Genomic DNA, 19,163 nt, shown 5'->3' on the forward strand with positions numbered 1-19,163 from the left:
TATGTGTACTTTAACAAGCTTCAACAAATTTGAACGTGTATATATATATATATATATATATATATATATATATATATATATATATATATATATATATATATATATATATATATATATATATATATATATATAGTTATAGTTACTAGAATATGAGAACTAGAGATGCCTTTTCAACACCTTTTTTGCAAATCCAACCATGTGGATGTGCTTGGCATGGTGAATTTGCTAGTAATCAACCATTGGATCCTGTATTTTTTATGAACAATGTGATTTTTGAATGCTTGAATATTTATGAAGATTATAAGTCATTGATTTTAAAGTTTAAAAAAAAAAAATTTGTTTATGCTTCAAAATCAAATTATTCAAGAGTGGGTTCTTATAAAACCAAGCATATAGATCACATCAGTACTGTTAGATTCAGGAGAAAAGAACAAAAAATCCATAAAAATTGTGGTTCACACGTTAGTTCTCATATTCTAGTGACTATAATATATAGTCAGTAGAATATGAGAACTGAAGCATGGGAACTACAATATGAGAACTAGATTTAAATTTTCGATGTTCTGAACTATTTGGATTGCAAATGCAAACCAATGAAAACAACCAAAATAAAAAAAAAATTGTTTAGCAGACAATGCAGAATTTGAGTAAAATAAAATGAACAGGTAGTTCAAGAATTTTCATAATAAGAATGATGAAAATAAAAGCAAATATAATAAGGTGAAGAAAATTAAAGTACAAAATTAACAAAAATTATACAAGATATGTCCTACATTTTCACCACTAGCTGGCTAACTTATGGGGCACAAAAAAAGGAATTTTTATTTTTTTTCATGAAAGACGAGAAAGCCACCCTCGAAATCAGAGACCTACTTGTGCTGGCTAAGCCTGTCATACTTACAGATACTGGACTAACAATGTAAACCCGTGGCGCACCCTCTTGCCCCCAGGAAGTCGCCAAGCTTCGGCTGAGCAAGGACTTATCCCTTGCCCTTATTAATGCAAGAGGTTGATGCTCATGGAAATGGAACCCTGACCACCTGTCTAGTGGCCAAGGCCCCTTCCACTGCATCAAACCCCTTGTTTCCTTGGAGATAACAAAATGAATTTCTTGCAAAACCAATTTTTCATGGAATCGAATTTGTATAATCTAGTCAATCTTAGAAAATATATAGAGTAAAAGAATAACCCTTACATGCTATGAGAAAGTACAAATGCACAAAATAAGGGCAAAAGTGACCCTATAAGCAATAGAAATAAAATGAACTGAGCAATAAGGTTATGGTTGGCACATCTTTGTTTCTAATCAATAGACCATAAAAAATATCCCAATTAAATGTTGCCTGCACAATGCATCAATATATGCAGAAAAAGGATGTTAACTAAAATTTTGTCTTTCTTCATGGCTCATGAGAAAAGAATGATGACTCATCTTAGGCTTTTATCTATTGGAGAAAGTGACCAACACACACACCATGAGTCAATAGTCAACTTTTACAACACTGCTAATTTATCAAAGACACAAAGCTAGTCACACGAGAGTCATACACCATATTCAAATTAGTGCAAGAAACAAAACAAAATTAAGAACATCAACCAATGTTGCAATGGTTCTTAACATCGCTTCCTATAGAATAGTGATCCAATATAGTGCAGCCCACAAAAGAAAATAAACTTAATAATCATCTTTTTGAATAATAGGCATCCCCATATTAAGAACCAACATATTGCTACACATATGAAGATGGGGCCAAAAGTATTCTGGTTCTAACATTTCCCCATCTAGGAATATACAAGAAGAAAAACAAAAGCATATTTCCACAACCAAATTGAAATAAGACAAAACGTTTGTCCACACTAAATCGAATTCCTCTCAAGCATTTTATCCTATGTCATGGTGACACGCCATTTTTGTGGTGGTCTCTGGTGACAAGAGCGGGCATGTAGACACGGTCACCGAAACATATGTTGAATATTTTAACATTATTTAAGTAATTTTAATGAGTTCTTGTTCTATTTTAATAAAATACTTTTTAATGTTAAAAATAAAAAAAATAGTTTTTTATTGGCTAAAAAATTCATGTCATCGTGTCCTATCTTTAAAAAAAAAAAAGCAACTTTCGAGTCGAATTCCCATCATGTATCCTCATGCCCACGTGTCTTTGTGACATAGATTTCATCAAACACTTGGTGGGCATATGAACGAAACACTGAAATTGCATAAAAACCTCACCAACTTTGAAGTCATTGAAACAGAAGCACCATAGAATCGAACACCTATGCATCAAACACACAATTGGTAGACCAAAAAAATGGCTGGCCTCACAGTTTCATCACATGTTTGAAAGTCATTGAGTTATTTGTGAACAGCCAAGACTTGGGAAGGCTTTGTGCATTAATAAAGGGTCTTGGTATAGATGGGTGGACAAAAAACTCGAGTAAGAAGATGGGGTCTTCAAATTGGTGATTCAAAATGTGGTTTTGGAGAGAGAGTATCAGCTTCAAGAAGGAAGAAAGATTGGGTCATTGGGTATGGCAAAGTAACGAGTTGAACCCTAAACAATAGAAGAGAAGGTAAGGAAGGAGATGGATCAATGAAGAGAGGGGAATGAAGAAGAGTACCAAGATATTCTGAGAGTCATCATTGGTTCAGACCCGTTGGACCCAGATCTATATCACTTGGGTACAAGTGCAAGTATGGGTACAAAGGGTACGACATGACAATTCCACAAAATATGGGTACGGGAACGGCTAAATATATATATATATATATATATATATATATATATATATATTGAAAATATGATATATAATATAATATTAGGACACGGCAAATGTCGTGTCCAAGTACCAGTACCCATGTTGACATGTGTACGACACCCTAAGTATCGTGTTGCGGTAACATAGACCCAAATCCTTGCAATTACACCTCACTTCACGATCGGGTCTTATGCCTCACTACACCTCAACGCTATTCACAACATTGGGAAGAAGCAAGAAGTTGAACTGTAAGAAGAGAAGGTAAGGAAGGAGATGGATCAATGAAGAAGGGGGGATGAAGAAGAGTACCAAGATATTATGAGATTCGTCAATGGGTCAGACCCATTAGACCCAGATCCTTGCAAAACCTTTTTATGCCAGTCATAATCTAATTATCTTAGGCTCTTAGCCACTACTCACGTAGAAGTGCTCTAGTGTCATAGGGCTGGTAAAGTAACCGAGCATGAAGTCTTTAAGCTTGGCTCATTCTTGTAATGAGCCAAGTTGAGTTTGAGCTACTTACTCACGTAGAAGTGTTATAGTGCTGGTAAACTAGCCGAGCTTGAAGTGTTTAAGCTTGGCGCATTCTTGTAACGAGCCAAGCTAAGTTTGAGCTAAGTAGCACAAATTCAGAACATCAACCAATGCTGCAGTGGTTCTTACTACATCGCTTTGTATAGAATAGTGATCCAATATAATACAGCCTACAAAAGAAAATCAATTGAATAATCATCTTTTTAAAGAATAGGCATCCCCATATTAAGAACCGATATATTGCTACACAAATAAAGACGGGGCTAAAAGGATTCTGGTTCTAACATTCCCCCCATCTAGGAATATACAAGAAGAAAAACAAAAGCATATTTCCACAGTCAAATTGAAATAAGACAAAACTTTTGTCCACAGTAAATCAAATTCCTCTGAAGCAATTCATCAAACACTTGGTGGGCATATGAATGAACCACTGAACTTTCATTCCAACCTCACTAACTTTGAAGTCATCGAAACAGCAGTTTTGCCACACCTATTCACCTAATCTCTCTCTCTCTCTCTCTATAGGGGTGCACAACGAGCCAAAATAGCTTGAACTCAACTCAGGCTCGACTCGATTAAGCTCTACTCAGACTCGTCTGGTAAGTAAAGGAGCTAAGCTTGAACAAAAACTTAGATTGAGCTTGATCAAGCTTTAAAACTCAATTAAGCTCGTTAAGCTCGGTCAATGCAGTTGTCATGAAAAGTTTTACTAGATGTATAATTTTTATTCCACTTAATTCACAAAAGTTGCCTTCACACAAGTGGTTAGGGTATTAAATGTGTTATCCTGTGAGGGGTGGAGATCAATTCCTGCCATTTACACACTTTATTTCAAAAATTTTACAACAAATCAACTTAGCTTGAGCCTAGACAAGTTTGGCTCAAACTTGAGCCGAGTTTGTAACCATGGTGTTCAAGCTCGGAGCCAAGCTTGAACATACCTTTTTTTAAACAAGCGAGCTTTTTGAGCATAAGCTCCGCTTGTGTGCACCTCTCTCTCTCTCTCTCTCTCTCTCTCTCCATAGAACCACATTTTGAATCACCAATTTAAAGACCCCATCTTCTTAGTTTTTTGTCCACCCATCTATACCAAGACCCTTGATTGATGCACAAAGTCTCCTCAAGTCTTGGCTATTCACAAATAACTCAACAACTTTCAAACGTGTTGTGATGAAACTGTGAGGCCAACCATTTTTTGGGGCTACTAATTGTGTGTTTGATGCATAGGTATTCAATTCTATGGTGCTTCTGTTTTGATGACTTCAAAGTTGGTGAGGTTGGAATGGAAGTTCAGTGGTTTGTTCATATGCCCACCAAGTGTTTGATAAAATCTGTCACAAAGACACTTGGACATGAGGACACGAGTATTCCACTTGAAAGTTTGATTTTTTTTTGGAAAATAAGACACGATGGCATGAATTTTTTAGTCAATAAAAAAAAAATTTAACATTAAAATATATTTTTATTAAAATAAAATAAAAACCCATTAAAACTATTAAAATATTCAACATACGTTTCAGTGATCGTGTGTCTACTACATGTCTGCTCATGTCACCAGAGACCACCACGAATGTCCCCGTGACATAGAATGAAATGCTTGAGAGGAATTCGATTTAATTAGTATGGACAAACATTTTGTCTTATTTCAATTTGGTTGTGGAAATATGCTTTTGTTTTTCTTCTTGTATATTCTTAGATGGGGTGCGATCATACCAACACTAAAGTATCGGATCCCATCAGAACTTCGAAGTTAAGTGTGCTTGGGCAAAAGTAGTATTGGGATGAGTGACCTCCTGAGAAGTCCTCCTGTTGCATTCTTTTTTCTTTTGTTTTGGGATGAAGGCATAGTTGTTGTTGTTGTATATTCTTAGATGGGGGAATGTTAGAACAAGAATCCTTCTGGCCTCATCTTTATGTGTAGCAATATGTCAGTTCTTAATATGGGGATGCTTATTCTTCAAAAAGATGATTATTAAGTTGATTTTTTTGTGGGTTGTATTATATTGGATCACTATTCTACATGAAGCAATGTAGTAAAAACCATTGGTTAATGTTCTTAATTTTTTTTTTTTTGCACTAATTTGAATGTGGTGTATGACTCATGTGACTAGCTTTGTGTCTGATGAATTAGTGGTGTTATAAAAGTTGATAATTGACTCATGGTAACTTATTGTATGTGTTGGTCACTTTCTCCAATAGATAAAAGCCAAGATGAGTCATCATTCTTTTCTCATGAAGAAAGACAAATTTTAATTAGCATCTTTTTCTGCATATGTTGATGCATTGTGCAGGCAATATTCAATCGCAATATTTTTTATGGTCTATTGATTAGAAACAGAGATATGCCAACTGCGACCTTCTTGCTTAGTTCATTTTATTTCTACTGCTTATGGGGTCACTTCTGCCCTTCTTTTATGCATTTGTACTTTCTCATAGCATGTAAGAGTTGTTCTTCTACTCTAGATATTCTCTAAGATTGATTAGATTATACAAATTCGATTCCATAAAAAAATGGTTTCTCAAGAAATTCCTTTTGTTAACAAAGGGTTTGGTGCAGTGGAAGGGGCCTTGGCCACTAAACGAGTGATCAGAGTTTCATTTCCATGTGTATCAGCCTCTTGCATTAACGAGGGAAGGGATAAGTCGCTCAACAGAAGCTTGGCGACTTCCTAGGGGCAAGGGGTGTGCCACGAGTTTACACTATCAGACCAGTACCCGCAAGTATGGAAGGCTTAGCCAGCATAACTAGGTCTCTGATTTCGAGGGTGGTTTTTGCATCATTCGTGAAAAAAAGAGTTTTTTTTGGTGTCCCATAGGTTAGCCGGCTAGTGACGAAAATGCATGTAACAGCCCCTAGGACATATCTTGTATAATTTTTGTTAATTTTGTACTTTGATTTTCTTCACCTTATTACATTTGCTTTTATTTTCATTTATTTTCATCATTCTAAATAATTAAATATTATTCATTATGGTTGTTTTCATTGGTTTGCATTTGCAATCCAAATAGTTCAGAACATCAAAAATTTAAATCTAGTTCTCATGTTTCAGTTCTCATATTCTATAAAATATGAGAACTAACTTGTGAGCCATAATTTTTATGGATTTTTTGTTCTTTTCTCTTGAATCTAGCCGGATGTGATCTACATGCTTGGTTCTATAAAAACTTGCTCTCGAATAATCTGATTTTGATGCATAAACAAAAATTTTTAAGACTTTAAAATCAATGACTCATAATCTTCATAAATATTCAAGCATTCAAAAATTGCATTTTTCATGAAAAATACACAATCCAATAGTTGATTACTAGCAAATTCATCATGCCAAGCACATCCACAACATGGTTGGATTTGCAAAGAAGTTGTTGAAAATGCTCCTATTTCTGGTTCTCATATTGTAGTGACTATATATACACACGTTTAAATTTGTTATTGTTAAAGTATATATACATTGAGAAAAACAAACAAAAAGAATCATGCAAAGTAATAAATTAAATAAAAGACCAACCTATAGATATATTTTAAAGGTGCAGTATGGACCAGTTGCTGCTGGGGCTCTCCTTCACCATCTGCCATGGTGCACGTTAGTTTCTACTTCAACTATGGGAAGACGTTCAAGAAGCCCCGGCGTCCCTACGAGAAGGAGCATCTGGACGCCGAGCTGAAGCTGGTCGGAGAGTATGGGCTCCGGTGCAAGAGGGAGCTCTGAAGGGTTCAGTACACACTCAGTCGTATCAGAATTGCTGCCAGAGAGCTCCTCACTCTAGATGAAAAGAACGAGCGCAGGATCTTCAAGGGCGATGCCCTGCTGCGGCGGATGAACCAGTATGGGCTTCTGGAGGAGAGCCAGAACAAGCATGATTATGTTCTGGCCCTAACCGTCGAGAACTTCTTTGAGCGCCGTCTCCAAACACTTGTGTTCAACTCAAGGATGGCCAAGTCGATCCACCATGCTCGAGTACTCATCAGGCAAAGGCATATCAGGGTTGGTAGGCTGGTGGTGAACATTCCATCATTTCTAGTGAGTGTAGATTCACATAAACACATTGACTTCTCACTGACAAGCCCACTGGGTGGAGGATGCCCTGGTCGTATGAAGCGAAAGAATCTGCATCAAAGAAGGCTAGTGGTGGTGATGGAGACGAAGAGAATGAGGATTGAGAAATTAAGCCTCTTTCCCCTATACTTTGAAACAATCTTTTTATTCCTTCCCATATTTTCATCTTCTCGGTAAGGTACCTCTTTGGATTAGCCATGACTGATATCTTTGGGTTCTTCACCAATGCCACCCCACAAAACGTTTTAAATGCAAAAGTGGTGGTTCAAAAACAAAACCCCACCCTTAAGATTACCACAATTCCATTAAATGGAACAAATTATCTTAGCTAGTCTACCACAGCCAGTTTATTTCTTAGTGGCAAAGGGAGGTTGGGGCATGTAACAGGAAAAATCCCTCGTCCAGATCAAACTGATGATGAGTATAATGAATGGGAATCCTCAAACCATTTGATGATGTCTTAGCTGTTTAATTCAATGGATCCAAGTATCACTAAAGGTTTTCTTTTCTTAGAAACCGCCCAAGAAACGTGAAAAAGTATTTATGATGTTTATGGAGCACAAAATAATCTTGCTTGAATTTATCAAATTCAACAAGAAATTGCTCTCTACAACAAGCAAAATAAGTCATTTCATACTTATCTTGGTGCTCTTCAAGGTCTATGGGACGAGCTTGCTCAATACTGTCCCTCCACTGCTGATCCCGAGATCATTAAAAAATGCACGAAGGAGGACAAAATTTTTAAAATGTTGGCAGGACTTAGGCTTGAGTTTGAGTCTCTCAGAAGTCAGATTCTCATGTCAACGCCATTACCAACCTTTAATAATGTATGCTCGATTATTCAACATGAGGAGACCAGACACAAGATCATGAATCCCTCTTCTCAATTAGCCAAGATTGCGTCTGAAAAATTGGTTTTTAAGGCTGATCATGGTCATGAACATCAACTTCCTACTACAACCAGTGTCACTGATCGGAAAGATATTTCAAGAAGACCAAATTTGTGTTGTAGCTATTGTAAGAAGGCTGGTCATACAAGGGACAGATGCTAGGATCTTCATGGTCGACCCTCTAAATCCAAGCCCACTAGTTTTGCAAATAAAAAAAGAGACTCCTCTGCAGCAAATTTAGTCTCTATTGTTGATCTCGCAAATGCCTTGTAGCAGCTCAACAAAGCCCATTTTGTTGCCAGTCAACTCACTTCCCGAAGATACTACAGGTAATATTTTCTCTTTTGTTTCCAAGACTTTACTTGAAAAATGGATTGTTGACATCGAGGCTTCCGACCACATGACTGGTCAAGTACTTCAACTGCACGATATTCAACACTCAAAGGAGAAATTCATTTGCATTGCCGATGGGAGCAAGGTTCCTGTGAAGGGAATCAGTAGAACTCGGTTTTTTGATAAATATGCTCCTTTAAACGTTCTTTACATTCCAAGCTTTTCTGTTAGTTTACTATTAGTTAGTCGTATTACCAAGAGTCATGATTGCTTAGCCATTTTTTTGTCTGACAAGGTGATTTTTTAGGATCAAAGGACACAAACAATGATTGGTAAAGGGCACCAACATGATGGCCTATATTTTTTGGATGATAGTATTAAGGCTCTTATTGCATATAATCCCAAAGAGTTAAGCATGTTGTGGCACACAAGATTAGGTCATCCTTCGTAAAGGGTCCAAAATATGCTATTGTCACATTTGCCTTCCATTTTAATTATGTGTGATGCTTGCGAGTATGCAAAGGCAACTCGATTACCTTTTCATCATTATCATAGTAGGTCTGAGTCCTTGTTTCAGTTGATACATTTAGATGTCTAGGGATCTGCCCTAGTAACATCACATCTGGGATACAATTATTTTGTTACCTTTATTAATAATCACTCACGAGCAACATGGATTTATTTTCTTAAAAATAAAAGTGAAGTTTCTAGAGTTTTTAAGAAATTTTATCAGCTTGTTCTCACTCATTTTGATAAGAAAATCAAAGCTTTTTGTTCTGACAATGGACGTGAGTTTGTCAATAACATCATTGCTGATTTTTTGACTCAACGTGGAATTTTACCTCAAAATTCTTGTACTGGGACTCCACGACAAAATAGAGTCACAGAGCACAAAAATCGGCAATTACTCAATGTAGCCAGGGCAATTATGTTTGAAAAATACATTCCCAAAGAATTCTGGTTTGAGGCTATTAGGACAACATGCTACATTACAAATCGTCTTCACAGTTTCCCTCTTGAGGGACATGTACCCTTGGAAATAGTCTATAATAAGCCCATCTCCATTTCACACTTGTGAGTGTTCAGTTGTAAAGTGTTTATTCATCTCCAAACACAAAGCAGAGATAAACTTGAACCCAGATCAATAAAATATGTTTTTTGGGTTATTCTACAGTAAGAAATGGTTAATGATGTTTTGACCCAACACAAAACAAATTTTACATCTCGCGAGATGTACATTTTTTTGAACATGAATGCTTTTTTTCATGAACCAGTTATGTTATTTGATGAGGTTCATCCGCAATAGGAGATTGGAATGGGTGAAAAATCTTCTTCTTTCCAACTGGTTCTTCCCAATGTTCAAAACACTGATGAAGTTTCTACCACAAATCTCCAAAGGCCACCTAATTCAAATCCAACCACTCAAATCAATCCAAATCCCAATATTGTTGATGAACCAAACACCAATGAAGTCAACTCTGTCTCTACAGTTGCTCCTACTAGAAGATCCACTCGCATTACTAGATTACCAGAACGACTGAATGACTTCTACACTTATCTTGCTACAACCTCACCTACACATTCCACCTCTCATCCCATCCAAGATTACTTTTCACTCAAAGGCCTCTCATCATCTTATGTATCATATGCCCTAAGTGTCTACTCTCATCATGAACCAAACACCTTTCAAGAAGCTAATCTTGATCCAATTTGGAGAAAAGTAATGGCAGAAGAAATTCAGGCTCTAAAAAAAAATGGTACTTGAGAAATCGTCTCTCGACTTGAAAGAAAAAAACTTGTAGGATGTCGATGGGTTTAAAAGATCAAGTATAACAACAACGGCTCCATCGATAGGTATAAAGTCAGGTTGGTTGCAAAAGGCTACACTCAAATAGAAGGAATTGACTATAATGAAACTTTTGCCCCTCTAGCTAAAATGAACTCTATATGAGTTCTGTTATCTGTGGCCGCAAATAAGAGTTGGAAAATGTTTCAATCTGATGTAAAAATTATTTTTCTTCATGGAGATTTAGAAGAATAAATATACATGAAATTACCTCTAGGATATCATGTTCAAAATCATGAAAGGGTGGCTTGCAAACTAAAAAAGGCTCTTTATGGGCTTAAGCAGTCTCTACAAGCTTGGTTCGCTAAATTAAGTATGACTCTTTTTGAAATGGGTTTTAAAAGAAGTTCTGCTGACCACTCCATGTTTGTTTCTATTCAGGGATCCAAGGCTGTTATCATCTTTGTATATGTTGATGACATAATTATGATAGGGAATGATGCAGTTTTGATTGAGAAAGTAAAAAAGAGACTTCATCACAAATTCGAGATCAAAGACATGGGAACTCTAAAATACTTTCTGGGTTTAGAGGTTACCCACTCAAGCAAATGAGTTTTTATCTGTCAAAGAAAGTATATACTAGATCTCCTTAAGGATGTTGGGATGCTTGACACCAAGCCTATAGACATCCATGTTGATTCCAGCAGCAAGCTAAGGAAAGATGATGAAAAACCAATGGAAGATGTTGGCAAGTTCTAAAGACTTGTTGGTCAGCTTATCTACCTCACCGTCACTCGACCAGATATAACATATGTTGTAAATTTGATAAGTCAGTTTATGCATGAACCCAAAGAACCACATCTTGAGGCAGCCTACAGAATTCTTAGATATCTAAAAGAGTCAACAGGAAAGAAAATCTTGCTGAAAAGAAATGGTCATTTAAATATTGTAGGGTATAAAGATGCTGATTGGGCTGGAGATCCAAATGATAAGAGATTCACATCAGGATATTGTGTGTTTGTTGGTGGCAATTTGGTAACTTGACATAGTAAGAAGCAAAGTGTTGTTGCACGAACTAGTGCTGAAGCCGAATATTGCTCTATGGCTCTTGGAACCTGTGAACTGATATGGATCAAGTTCCTGTTATCGGATATGGGGATCAAAGTTGATGAACCCATGGATCTGCTCTGCGATAATCAAGTAGTATGTTGGAACTAATCCAGTTTTTCACGAACGAACAAACCGTATTGAGCTTCATTGTCACTTTGTTCATGAAAAAATTCAATCTCAAGTCATTAAAACTCCTCATGTTAAGAGTCAAGATAGGCTTATTGATGTATTCACTAAAGCTCTGGGAAAAGAAAAACATCATGATATCATGAGCAAGTTGGGGCAGATTGACATATGACTACCAACTTGAGGGGGAGATTGTTGGTAGTTTTTGGATAGGATACACTTTCCTTAAGTTTAGGAATTTGAGATTTTGTGTATCCTTATCCTTACTACTTACCATTGTTATCCACGGTAAGTCTGACCTCTTGATTTGTTACTATCTTAAAAAAAACAAGAATGCTCTATTTATGTGGATGATTGTAACCAAAATCATGTGAAAAAGATAATGAGAAATTTCCTTTCCTTCATGGATGTAGGCTGAAATGCTGAACCACATAAAAGTGTTTTTGTTCTCTTACTTTTCTGCACTTTGTGCCTATCATCACGTGAATTGCTGGTTCGTAACAATGTGACATCCTGTCCTTGTTTTTTAAATTTTTTGTGCATTCGAGAATATGTATGTATTTGTTTGTGTCTGTGTGACATAAATAAAAGATGACACGTCCAAACCTTAAAATTTAGACGATCAAGATTCTCTTTGGGCCCATCCAATGTACATGTGCTCATATATCCATGCTTTTACATTATATGCAACATCCCTGCGTAGTGAGCATGCAGCAACCTGCTTGACAGCCACCCATCTTGGCATTTCTCGAACCCGGATCTGACTTAAAGGTGCGCAAAGCAGGCTTGGGCCTAAGTCTGATTATGTCCACCATAAGAAAAAACCATACTCGGGTCCTATAAAAATTATATGAATCAGACCTGATCCATACAAGATAAAATATATTTTTATCCCTTTTATATTAAAAAATTATGAGCGTTAATCAGAACTTGGATCAGATTAAGGTTTGGTATGAAATTTCATGAACCATACCTCGCTCCATATACTAATCAAAAAATTTGGATCCGACTCAATTTCTAATCGGACCCCCTTTTTTTATCATTGAACCCTGACCTATAAGGTTTGGTAAATAGTTTAAAAACTCGCTGGATTGACTCGGTGACTCGGCCCAGATCGCCTAGTCACAAGGTTAGAAAAAAGGTCCGACTTGGCTTTAACAAAACTCGGCCAAGTCATGTCATGACTCGTCCAAGTCATGGGCAAGTCATATCATGATTTGGTCGAGTCATGAATAAATATATATATATATATATAATATTTTATATATAATTAATATATTATATGAAATATAATATAAATATTATATATAAAAATATGATTATACATCTATTAATAAAATTATACATTAAATATATTATAAAAATATCATATAATGTATTGGTAAAGTATACACATATGTATATATTTTGTATGAAAAATAAAGTTAACATGACCCGGCCGAGTCACCGAGTTGACCTGGCCGAGTCACAAGTCACTCAAGGACAAGCTGAGCGACGAGCCACCGGGTTTTAGATCATTGGTTTGGTATGGGTCGGGTGCTGGTCAAACCAAACCTGTTGATACCCCTAAGTAGGAATTAAGATATATTGAATAGTAGGACCTACTGTCTTCTTAAGCATGATTGGAAATAGATGTGTCAACGGGTTGGGTTTGGTTCAGACCCAATTTGAACCAGACTTGGGCCCAATTTTTGGGTATTGTATCAGGTCTAATCAGATCCATTATAAGAGAAACCATACCCAGGCCCGATAAGAACTACATTAATCAGACCCGAACCATACCTGATAAACTAATATTTTTTATCATTTTTACATTGAAAAATTATGGGTCTTAATTGAAACTTGGATCGGACCCAGTCTGGTATAAAATTTCACAAACTATACCTGGATCCATGTATTAATTGGACCTTCGGGTCCGGACCTGAGTCTTGATCAGATACCCGGACTCTATAGGGTTCAGTGTGGGTCAGGTCCAGTTTAACCATACCCGTTGACACCCCTAACTGTAAAGGGGACGAATCCATTTGGATCATGTCTGAATCCAAGCTAGGTTGGACTTGATCTAGTCCTGAAGTGTCCTGCATGTGTCGGGTACCTTATCAACCCATATCCAAATTTCAGGACGACGACGTAAAACTCTAATGATATATTATCAAGCTTAAAAAACATTTAAAAATAATTTTTTAAAGAAAATGAGCCAGCTCATGATCGGCTCACCAAGATCGGCTCGGCTCAAGGCATGCTCACGAGCCGAGCTCGAGCTGGGGTGTACCTTAACGAGCCGAGTCCGAGCAGGCTAAGTTCGGCTCGTTTACCGGCCCTACTCCGTGGTGGTTTCCCCGTCCTTCGTTAAAAAAATTCCAAAATCTATTTTTTCTCAAAACGGATATAAGATCATGGGATTGGTTGTGCCCGACCCGTTTCCTCAGAAAGGAGACTCCATCTCCTCTCTCTCTCTCTCTCTCTCTCTCTGGTGTAGATGAGGAATCCCAGAGCGAGAGCTCCCCCCTCCCCCTTCAGAAACCCTAATCGTCTCTCCCGCGCCACTAAAACCCTAGGGTTTTGCAGCCGATCCTCTTTCGGCGCGCTCCCCGGAGGTGGCGACGTCGTCTCCGAGGAAGAAGCGACGCCCGATCGCAACAACGGCGATAAATTGGCGGAGAACATCTGCGGCCTCCTCCGCCACGGCAATTGGCAATCCCTCCTCAGCTCCTCATCCGATCTCCGAGCGCAGCTCCGGCCGGATGTCGTCGAGTACGCCCTCCTCCGCAACCAGGTATCCGATCCCCGGCGCCTCCTCGACTTCTTCAATTGGTCCGAGAAGAGGATGCGTTCCCCGCAAACCCTGGTTTCCTTCTCTTTTCTTCTTGTTTCCCTGTGCAATTCGTCCATGTTCGGGCTTGCCCGGGCCGTCGCCGAACGGATGGTCCGCGCGCACGAGCCGTCCAGCCCCGCCGAGATCCTGGCCTCGGTCGCGAGCGCGAACGGGAAATTCGGTTCCACCAGTGCGGCATTCGAGATCCTGATGGATCTGTACGTGGGTTCGGGTAAGGTGGATGATGCAGCTAGGGTTTTGCTCGAGTGCATAAGAGGGGGTTTTACTCCTGGACTGCGTTTCTGCAATTCTCTTCTGGGATCAGTTCTTAGGGCTAATAGGATGGACATCTTCTGGAAGGTTTACGACGATATCCTTGGCGCCGGAGTGAATCCTGATGTGTACACGTTCACCATTCTGATCAATGCGTTCTGTAAGATTGGGAGGATTGGTGACGCCAAGAGGGTTTTTGAAGAGATGGGGACGAAGGGGTGCGAGCCGAACGCGGTGTCTTACAATTCGTTGATCGGCGGCTTATGTCAAGCGGCCGCCATCGATGAAGCTGTAGAGCTGAAGAAGACGATGGGGGAGAAGGGTTTGGTTGCTGATGGGTACACGTATGGCATACTTGTGAATTGGTTGTGTAAAGGAAGGAGATCGAAGGAGGGAAAATCGTACCTAAATGAGATGCGCAGCGTGGGTCTGAAGCCGGATTCTATCGTTTACACGTCCTTGATCAATGGATTGATGAAAGAAGGGGACGTCGAAGAGGCATTCAAGATTTGGCGAGAGATGGGGGAGTCTGGAACACAAATGAGTGCCGTCACCTATAATATCGTCATTAATAGTGTTTGTAAGGTTGGGAGGATGAAGGAAGCCCATGAACTCTTGAGAGAGATGATCGAAAAGGGATACAAGCCAGACACTTCAACTTATAACTCACTTATTGAGGGACATTGTGGTACGAAAAATTCTTCTAAGGCACTGGAGGTGTTTGATGAAATGAAGAAGTTGGGTATACCTCCGAATGTGGTTACTTACAGTGTCATAATCAATGGGCTATGCAAAAATGGGCAATCAAAACTAGCTAGTGGGGTTTTGGAGACAATGGAAGGAGCCCGGGTGCGACCAAATCCTGTTGTCTACACGACACTGATCGCTGGATATTGCAAGGAAGGTAAAATCGAAGAGGCGCAACAAATATTCGATAGGATGCCCAGCAGAGGTGTTCTTCCTGATGTGTTTTGCTACAATGCTCTTATAAATGGCTTGTGCAAAGCAGGAAAAATGGAAGCTGCAGCTGCTTACGTGAAGGAAATGACGAAAAGAGGATTGACACCCAGTGTGTATACATATGGGCCTCTTGTTCATGGCTACTGTAAGGCTGGGCAAATGGATGTGGCAGGTGAAGTATTTGAGGACATGATAGCTCGGGGTTTAGCTCCAAATGAAGTCATCTATACTGCCCTTATAAGTGGCCACTGCAAAGCAGAGAATATGCCAGAAGCATTTTCTATTTTCCATTCTATGTTTGTGAGAGGCATCATTCCTGGAGTGCATGTCTACAGTGTATTGATTCATGGCCTTGCAAAAGCTGGGAAGATGGAAGAGGCCATGAAGGTCTTTGCTGAACTAAACGAGAAGAACCTCGCTCCTGATGTTTTCACTTACACTGGTTTGATATCGGGGTTTTGTAGGCAGGGTAATATGGAGAGAGCCTTCCAACTGCATGATGAGATGTGCGCTAAAGGAATCGAGCCCAATATTGTCACATATAATGCCCTCATTGATGGCCTCCTCAAGTCCGGTGACATTTCGAGGGCTAAAGAGATTCTAAAAAGCGTTACAGAAAAGGGTGTAGAACCAGATAGTTGGACATATACAATAATGTTTGAAGGTTACTACAGATCAGAAAATTTAGCTGAGGCATTGAGGCTTTATGATGAGATTCTATCGGAAGGCATTGAATTGGATCAGTTCGCATACAATGCTCTTGTTCATGGCTGCTGCTTGCAAGGGGACATGGAGAAAGCCCTTGAATTGATTCAGGCAATGTCCCACAAAGGTTTCCCAATGAAAACTCGTTCCTTCAATGCACTGATAGATGGTTACTGCAAGCTCGAGAAGCTTCAGGTGGCTGGGCAATTACTAGAAGAGATGGTGGCGAAGCAGTTTGTGCCTGATGAGGTGACTTATGGAACTCTGATCAATGGCTACTGTAAGGCAAGCAGCATGCAGGAAGCTTGTCGCCTGTTTGAAGAAATGCAAGAGAGGAAATTAGTGCCTGATGCTGTTGTTTATACATCTCTGATAGATGGATATGTCAGGGTTGGAAGCATGGTACAAGCTTTTCATTTGTTTGATGAGATGTTGCTTAAGGGTTGTAAAATTGATGAAGCTGTTTGTTCTGTTCTTATTCGGGCTCTTTGCCTAGAAGCAAACTCAACTAAGGCCTTGAAGCTCTATGATGAGATCTTATCCGATGACATCACACTGAACGAAGTTATGTATGATCAACTCATTGGTGTTCTTTGCAGCATAGGAGAAGTTTCCAAAGCTCTTAGGTTATTCGATGAAATCGTAAAACATGAAATCAAACCTGAGATGTCTACATATAGAACCTTGATTGAGGTCTTTTGCGAAGCAGGTGATATGGACGAAGCTACTCAGCTTTTACGGCACATGGTGGAAAATGGATTTACACCTGATGCCGCTACTTTGATCACAATGGTTGATGGACACCATAAAATGGGTAATGTCAACGAGGCTGAGAATCTAGCAAAACAAATATCAGAGGAAGCTGCTTGTGGGAGTAACTCGTAGCTCAGGTGATTTACCTGCCTGGGTGGAGGTTGGGATAGACTTTGATACCGAGCCACAGTGACACAACGTGTTAGGAAGTCTGTACTTTCTAACTGGTGCAGTTGTTTTCGAGCACAAGAGACTACACCATGAAAACAAGAGCTTTGTGGTATCTTTCAACTTGCTCTTTTACATCATTATGGCCATTCTTCCTTCGTGCATCATCCCTAGCTGTGTGGACAATAGAGAATATAATTTACCAGCTTCCTTGCCATTGCTAGCCATGTTGAATTGTTTGGGAATCAGACTGCTTGTTGGATCTACATGTGGAAATTTGGGAACGGACACCATTCACATCCACTGTATATGTGCTCTGCTGCTTCCTGATTCCAGGGGTTATGGCTTTTGTCAATCTGGTGATCTGTTTAGGTCCATCAAACAGGTAAATTGTTTTCAATTTATTATGAAGTTGATATGAATTACATCATTCCATGTTATTTATTGTAGTTGCTTCTTCCATTAGATAAATTATTTCATGTATTAAACAAGCCTGATATTGACTTCTTTAGATGTGCTATCTTTTGCAGCTCACAACATAAAGTTGTCACAATAGTTGCATTATTGGAGCAAACTTCTCTCATTAGGACTGAGCTTCAATTTAGTTGAGCCGAATGGCAGGATCAATCTTTGGAGGTTGGAATTGTATCCCAAAGAGAAGCATCCAGCTACTAAGGTTGTATCCGACCACCAGGAAGGACTAGTAAAGCTTTTTGGTCAGTACTGAATGAAAGTTGAATCTTTATTGTTTTAACTCTATACTTTCCTGTTTTTTCAGTTCTGATTTTTTTTCTCTTTCATTACTTTGTCCAGTTACCATATATACTAGCTTCCTTTTATATTCAATCATACACAAACTAAGATGGACAAAGTTTTCTCAGAACTGTTGGTTAAATGGACGAAAACAGATGCTTACTGAAATTAATGTTTCTTGGAAGCAGGAGACACTAGCGGCAGATCAATGCCATCTGTAGGACAAAATACCATCAGGGGTGAGAATATAATTTATTGTTCACTTCTATTAGTTTCAGTTCATCCTTATACAGGAATATAACCATAAAAATGGTTCAGTATAGTAAGGCTATACAATTTCGAAAGAATGGCCAGACACATGCATCTTGTACTCTTATGTTCTACAGGCCACTTGATTGGAAAATGTGATTGAGGGATGAAGTACATGACGGCCAACTACTAACTAGAATGTTAGTCCATATATAGTAGTTGGAAGCAGTATGAAGAATCATAAAATGGCTGACTTGTTAGGAAATGGAAAAATCTCATAAAATATCATATTTGCATGCTAATATTGGTATGATAAGATGTATACACTAGATTTCGTATTTGCTTGGGCACTATGGTCAGGTAAGCCAAATTACATTTGCATGACCTAGCTTAGTTCCTTTTACTTACTGTAGTTGTTCTCCTTGGGCTAGTCATCTTGCCTTATCCCCCTTTTTGCTCTCATTCTATTTTTTCTTTTTTTTTCTCAGTGAAGTTCTATTTTTGAGGCTTCAATCAATTGAAGGAAAAAGAAACGATCCAACTAGTTAAGCTGTGGTTTGTGCATTACTAGTGGGTGATTCTTCTGTCAATTACATTTATGCTTGTGGTGCTAAGTTTGTCTGTGTTAGCTGCTTGGAGTAGCGAAGTGCTGATTGGTAGGGGTAAGCACAATAGCCAGAAAACAAGTTAGCAATGTACTTCCATGCGTAAGTCAGCAGTATTTTGAGAATTAACAATTTTTTGTAAAACATTAGTCAGACCTTCAAATGTGGAAACACACCATTTTGGGGTCTTTGATTTTCATGATCTTGTAAGACACCAGTCATTTTCCTTGATAGTATGTCTTTGTAGGACGTAGGCTTCACTATCCTTGATGACTTATTGTGGATTAT

The 19,163-nt window shown here is 38.6% G+C and overlaps 1 protein-coding gene and 2 pseudogenes across 1 annotated transcript; all 3 read left to right on the forward strand.

The window, feature by feature from the left end:
* Positions 1–4,993: 4,993 nt before the first annotated feature.
* On the forward strand, positions 4,994–5,112 carry LOC149811354 (5S ribosomal RNA; annotated as a pseudogene).
* Positions 5,113–6,866: 1,754 nt separating this feature from the next.
* On the forward strand, positions 6,867–7,453 carry LOC149811355 (small ribosomal subunit protein uS4y pseudogene; annotated as a pseudogene).
* Positions 7,454–14,073: 6,620 nt separating this feature from the next.
* LOC149811356 (uncharacterized) lies at positions 14,074–17,232 on the forward strand. The gene is made up of 2 exons (XM_089993857.1): positions 14,074–15,844; positions 16,160–17,232. The coding sequence occupies exons 1-2, from the start codon at positions 14,074–14,076 to the stop codon at positions 17,230–17,232; spliced, it is 2,844 nt and encodes a 947-aa protein (XP_089849983.1).
* Positions 17,233–19,163: the final 1,931 nt, after the last annotated feature.

Source organism: Nuphar pumila, chromosome 17, assembly GCF_984573655.1.
Source record: "Nuphar pumila chromosome 17, dmNupPumi1.hap1.1, whole genome shotgun sequence".
NCBI classification, from domain to species: Eukaryota; Viridiplantae; Streptophyta; class Magnoliopsida; order Nymphaeales; family Nymphaeaceae; genus Nuphar; species Nuphar pumila.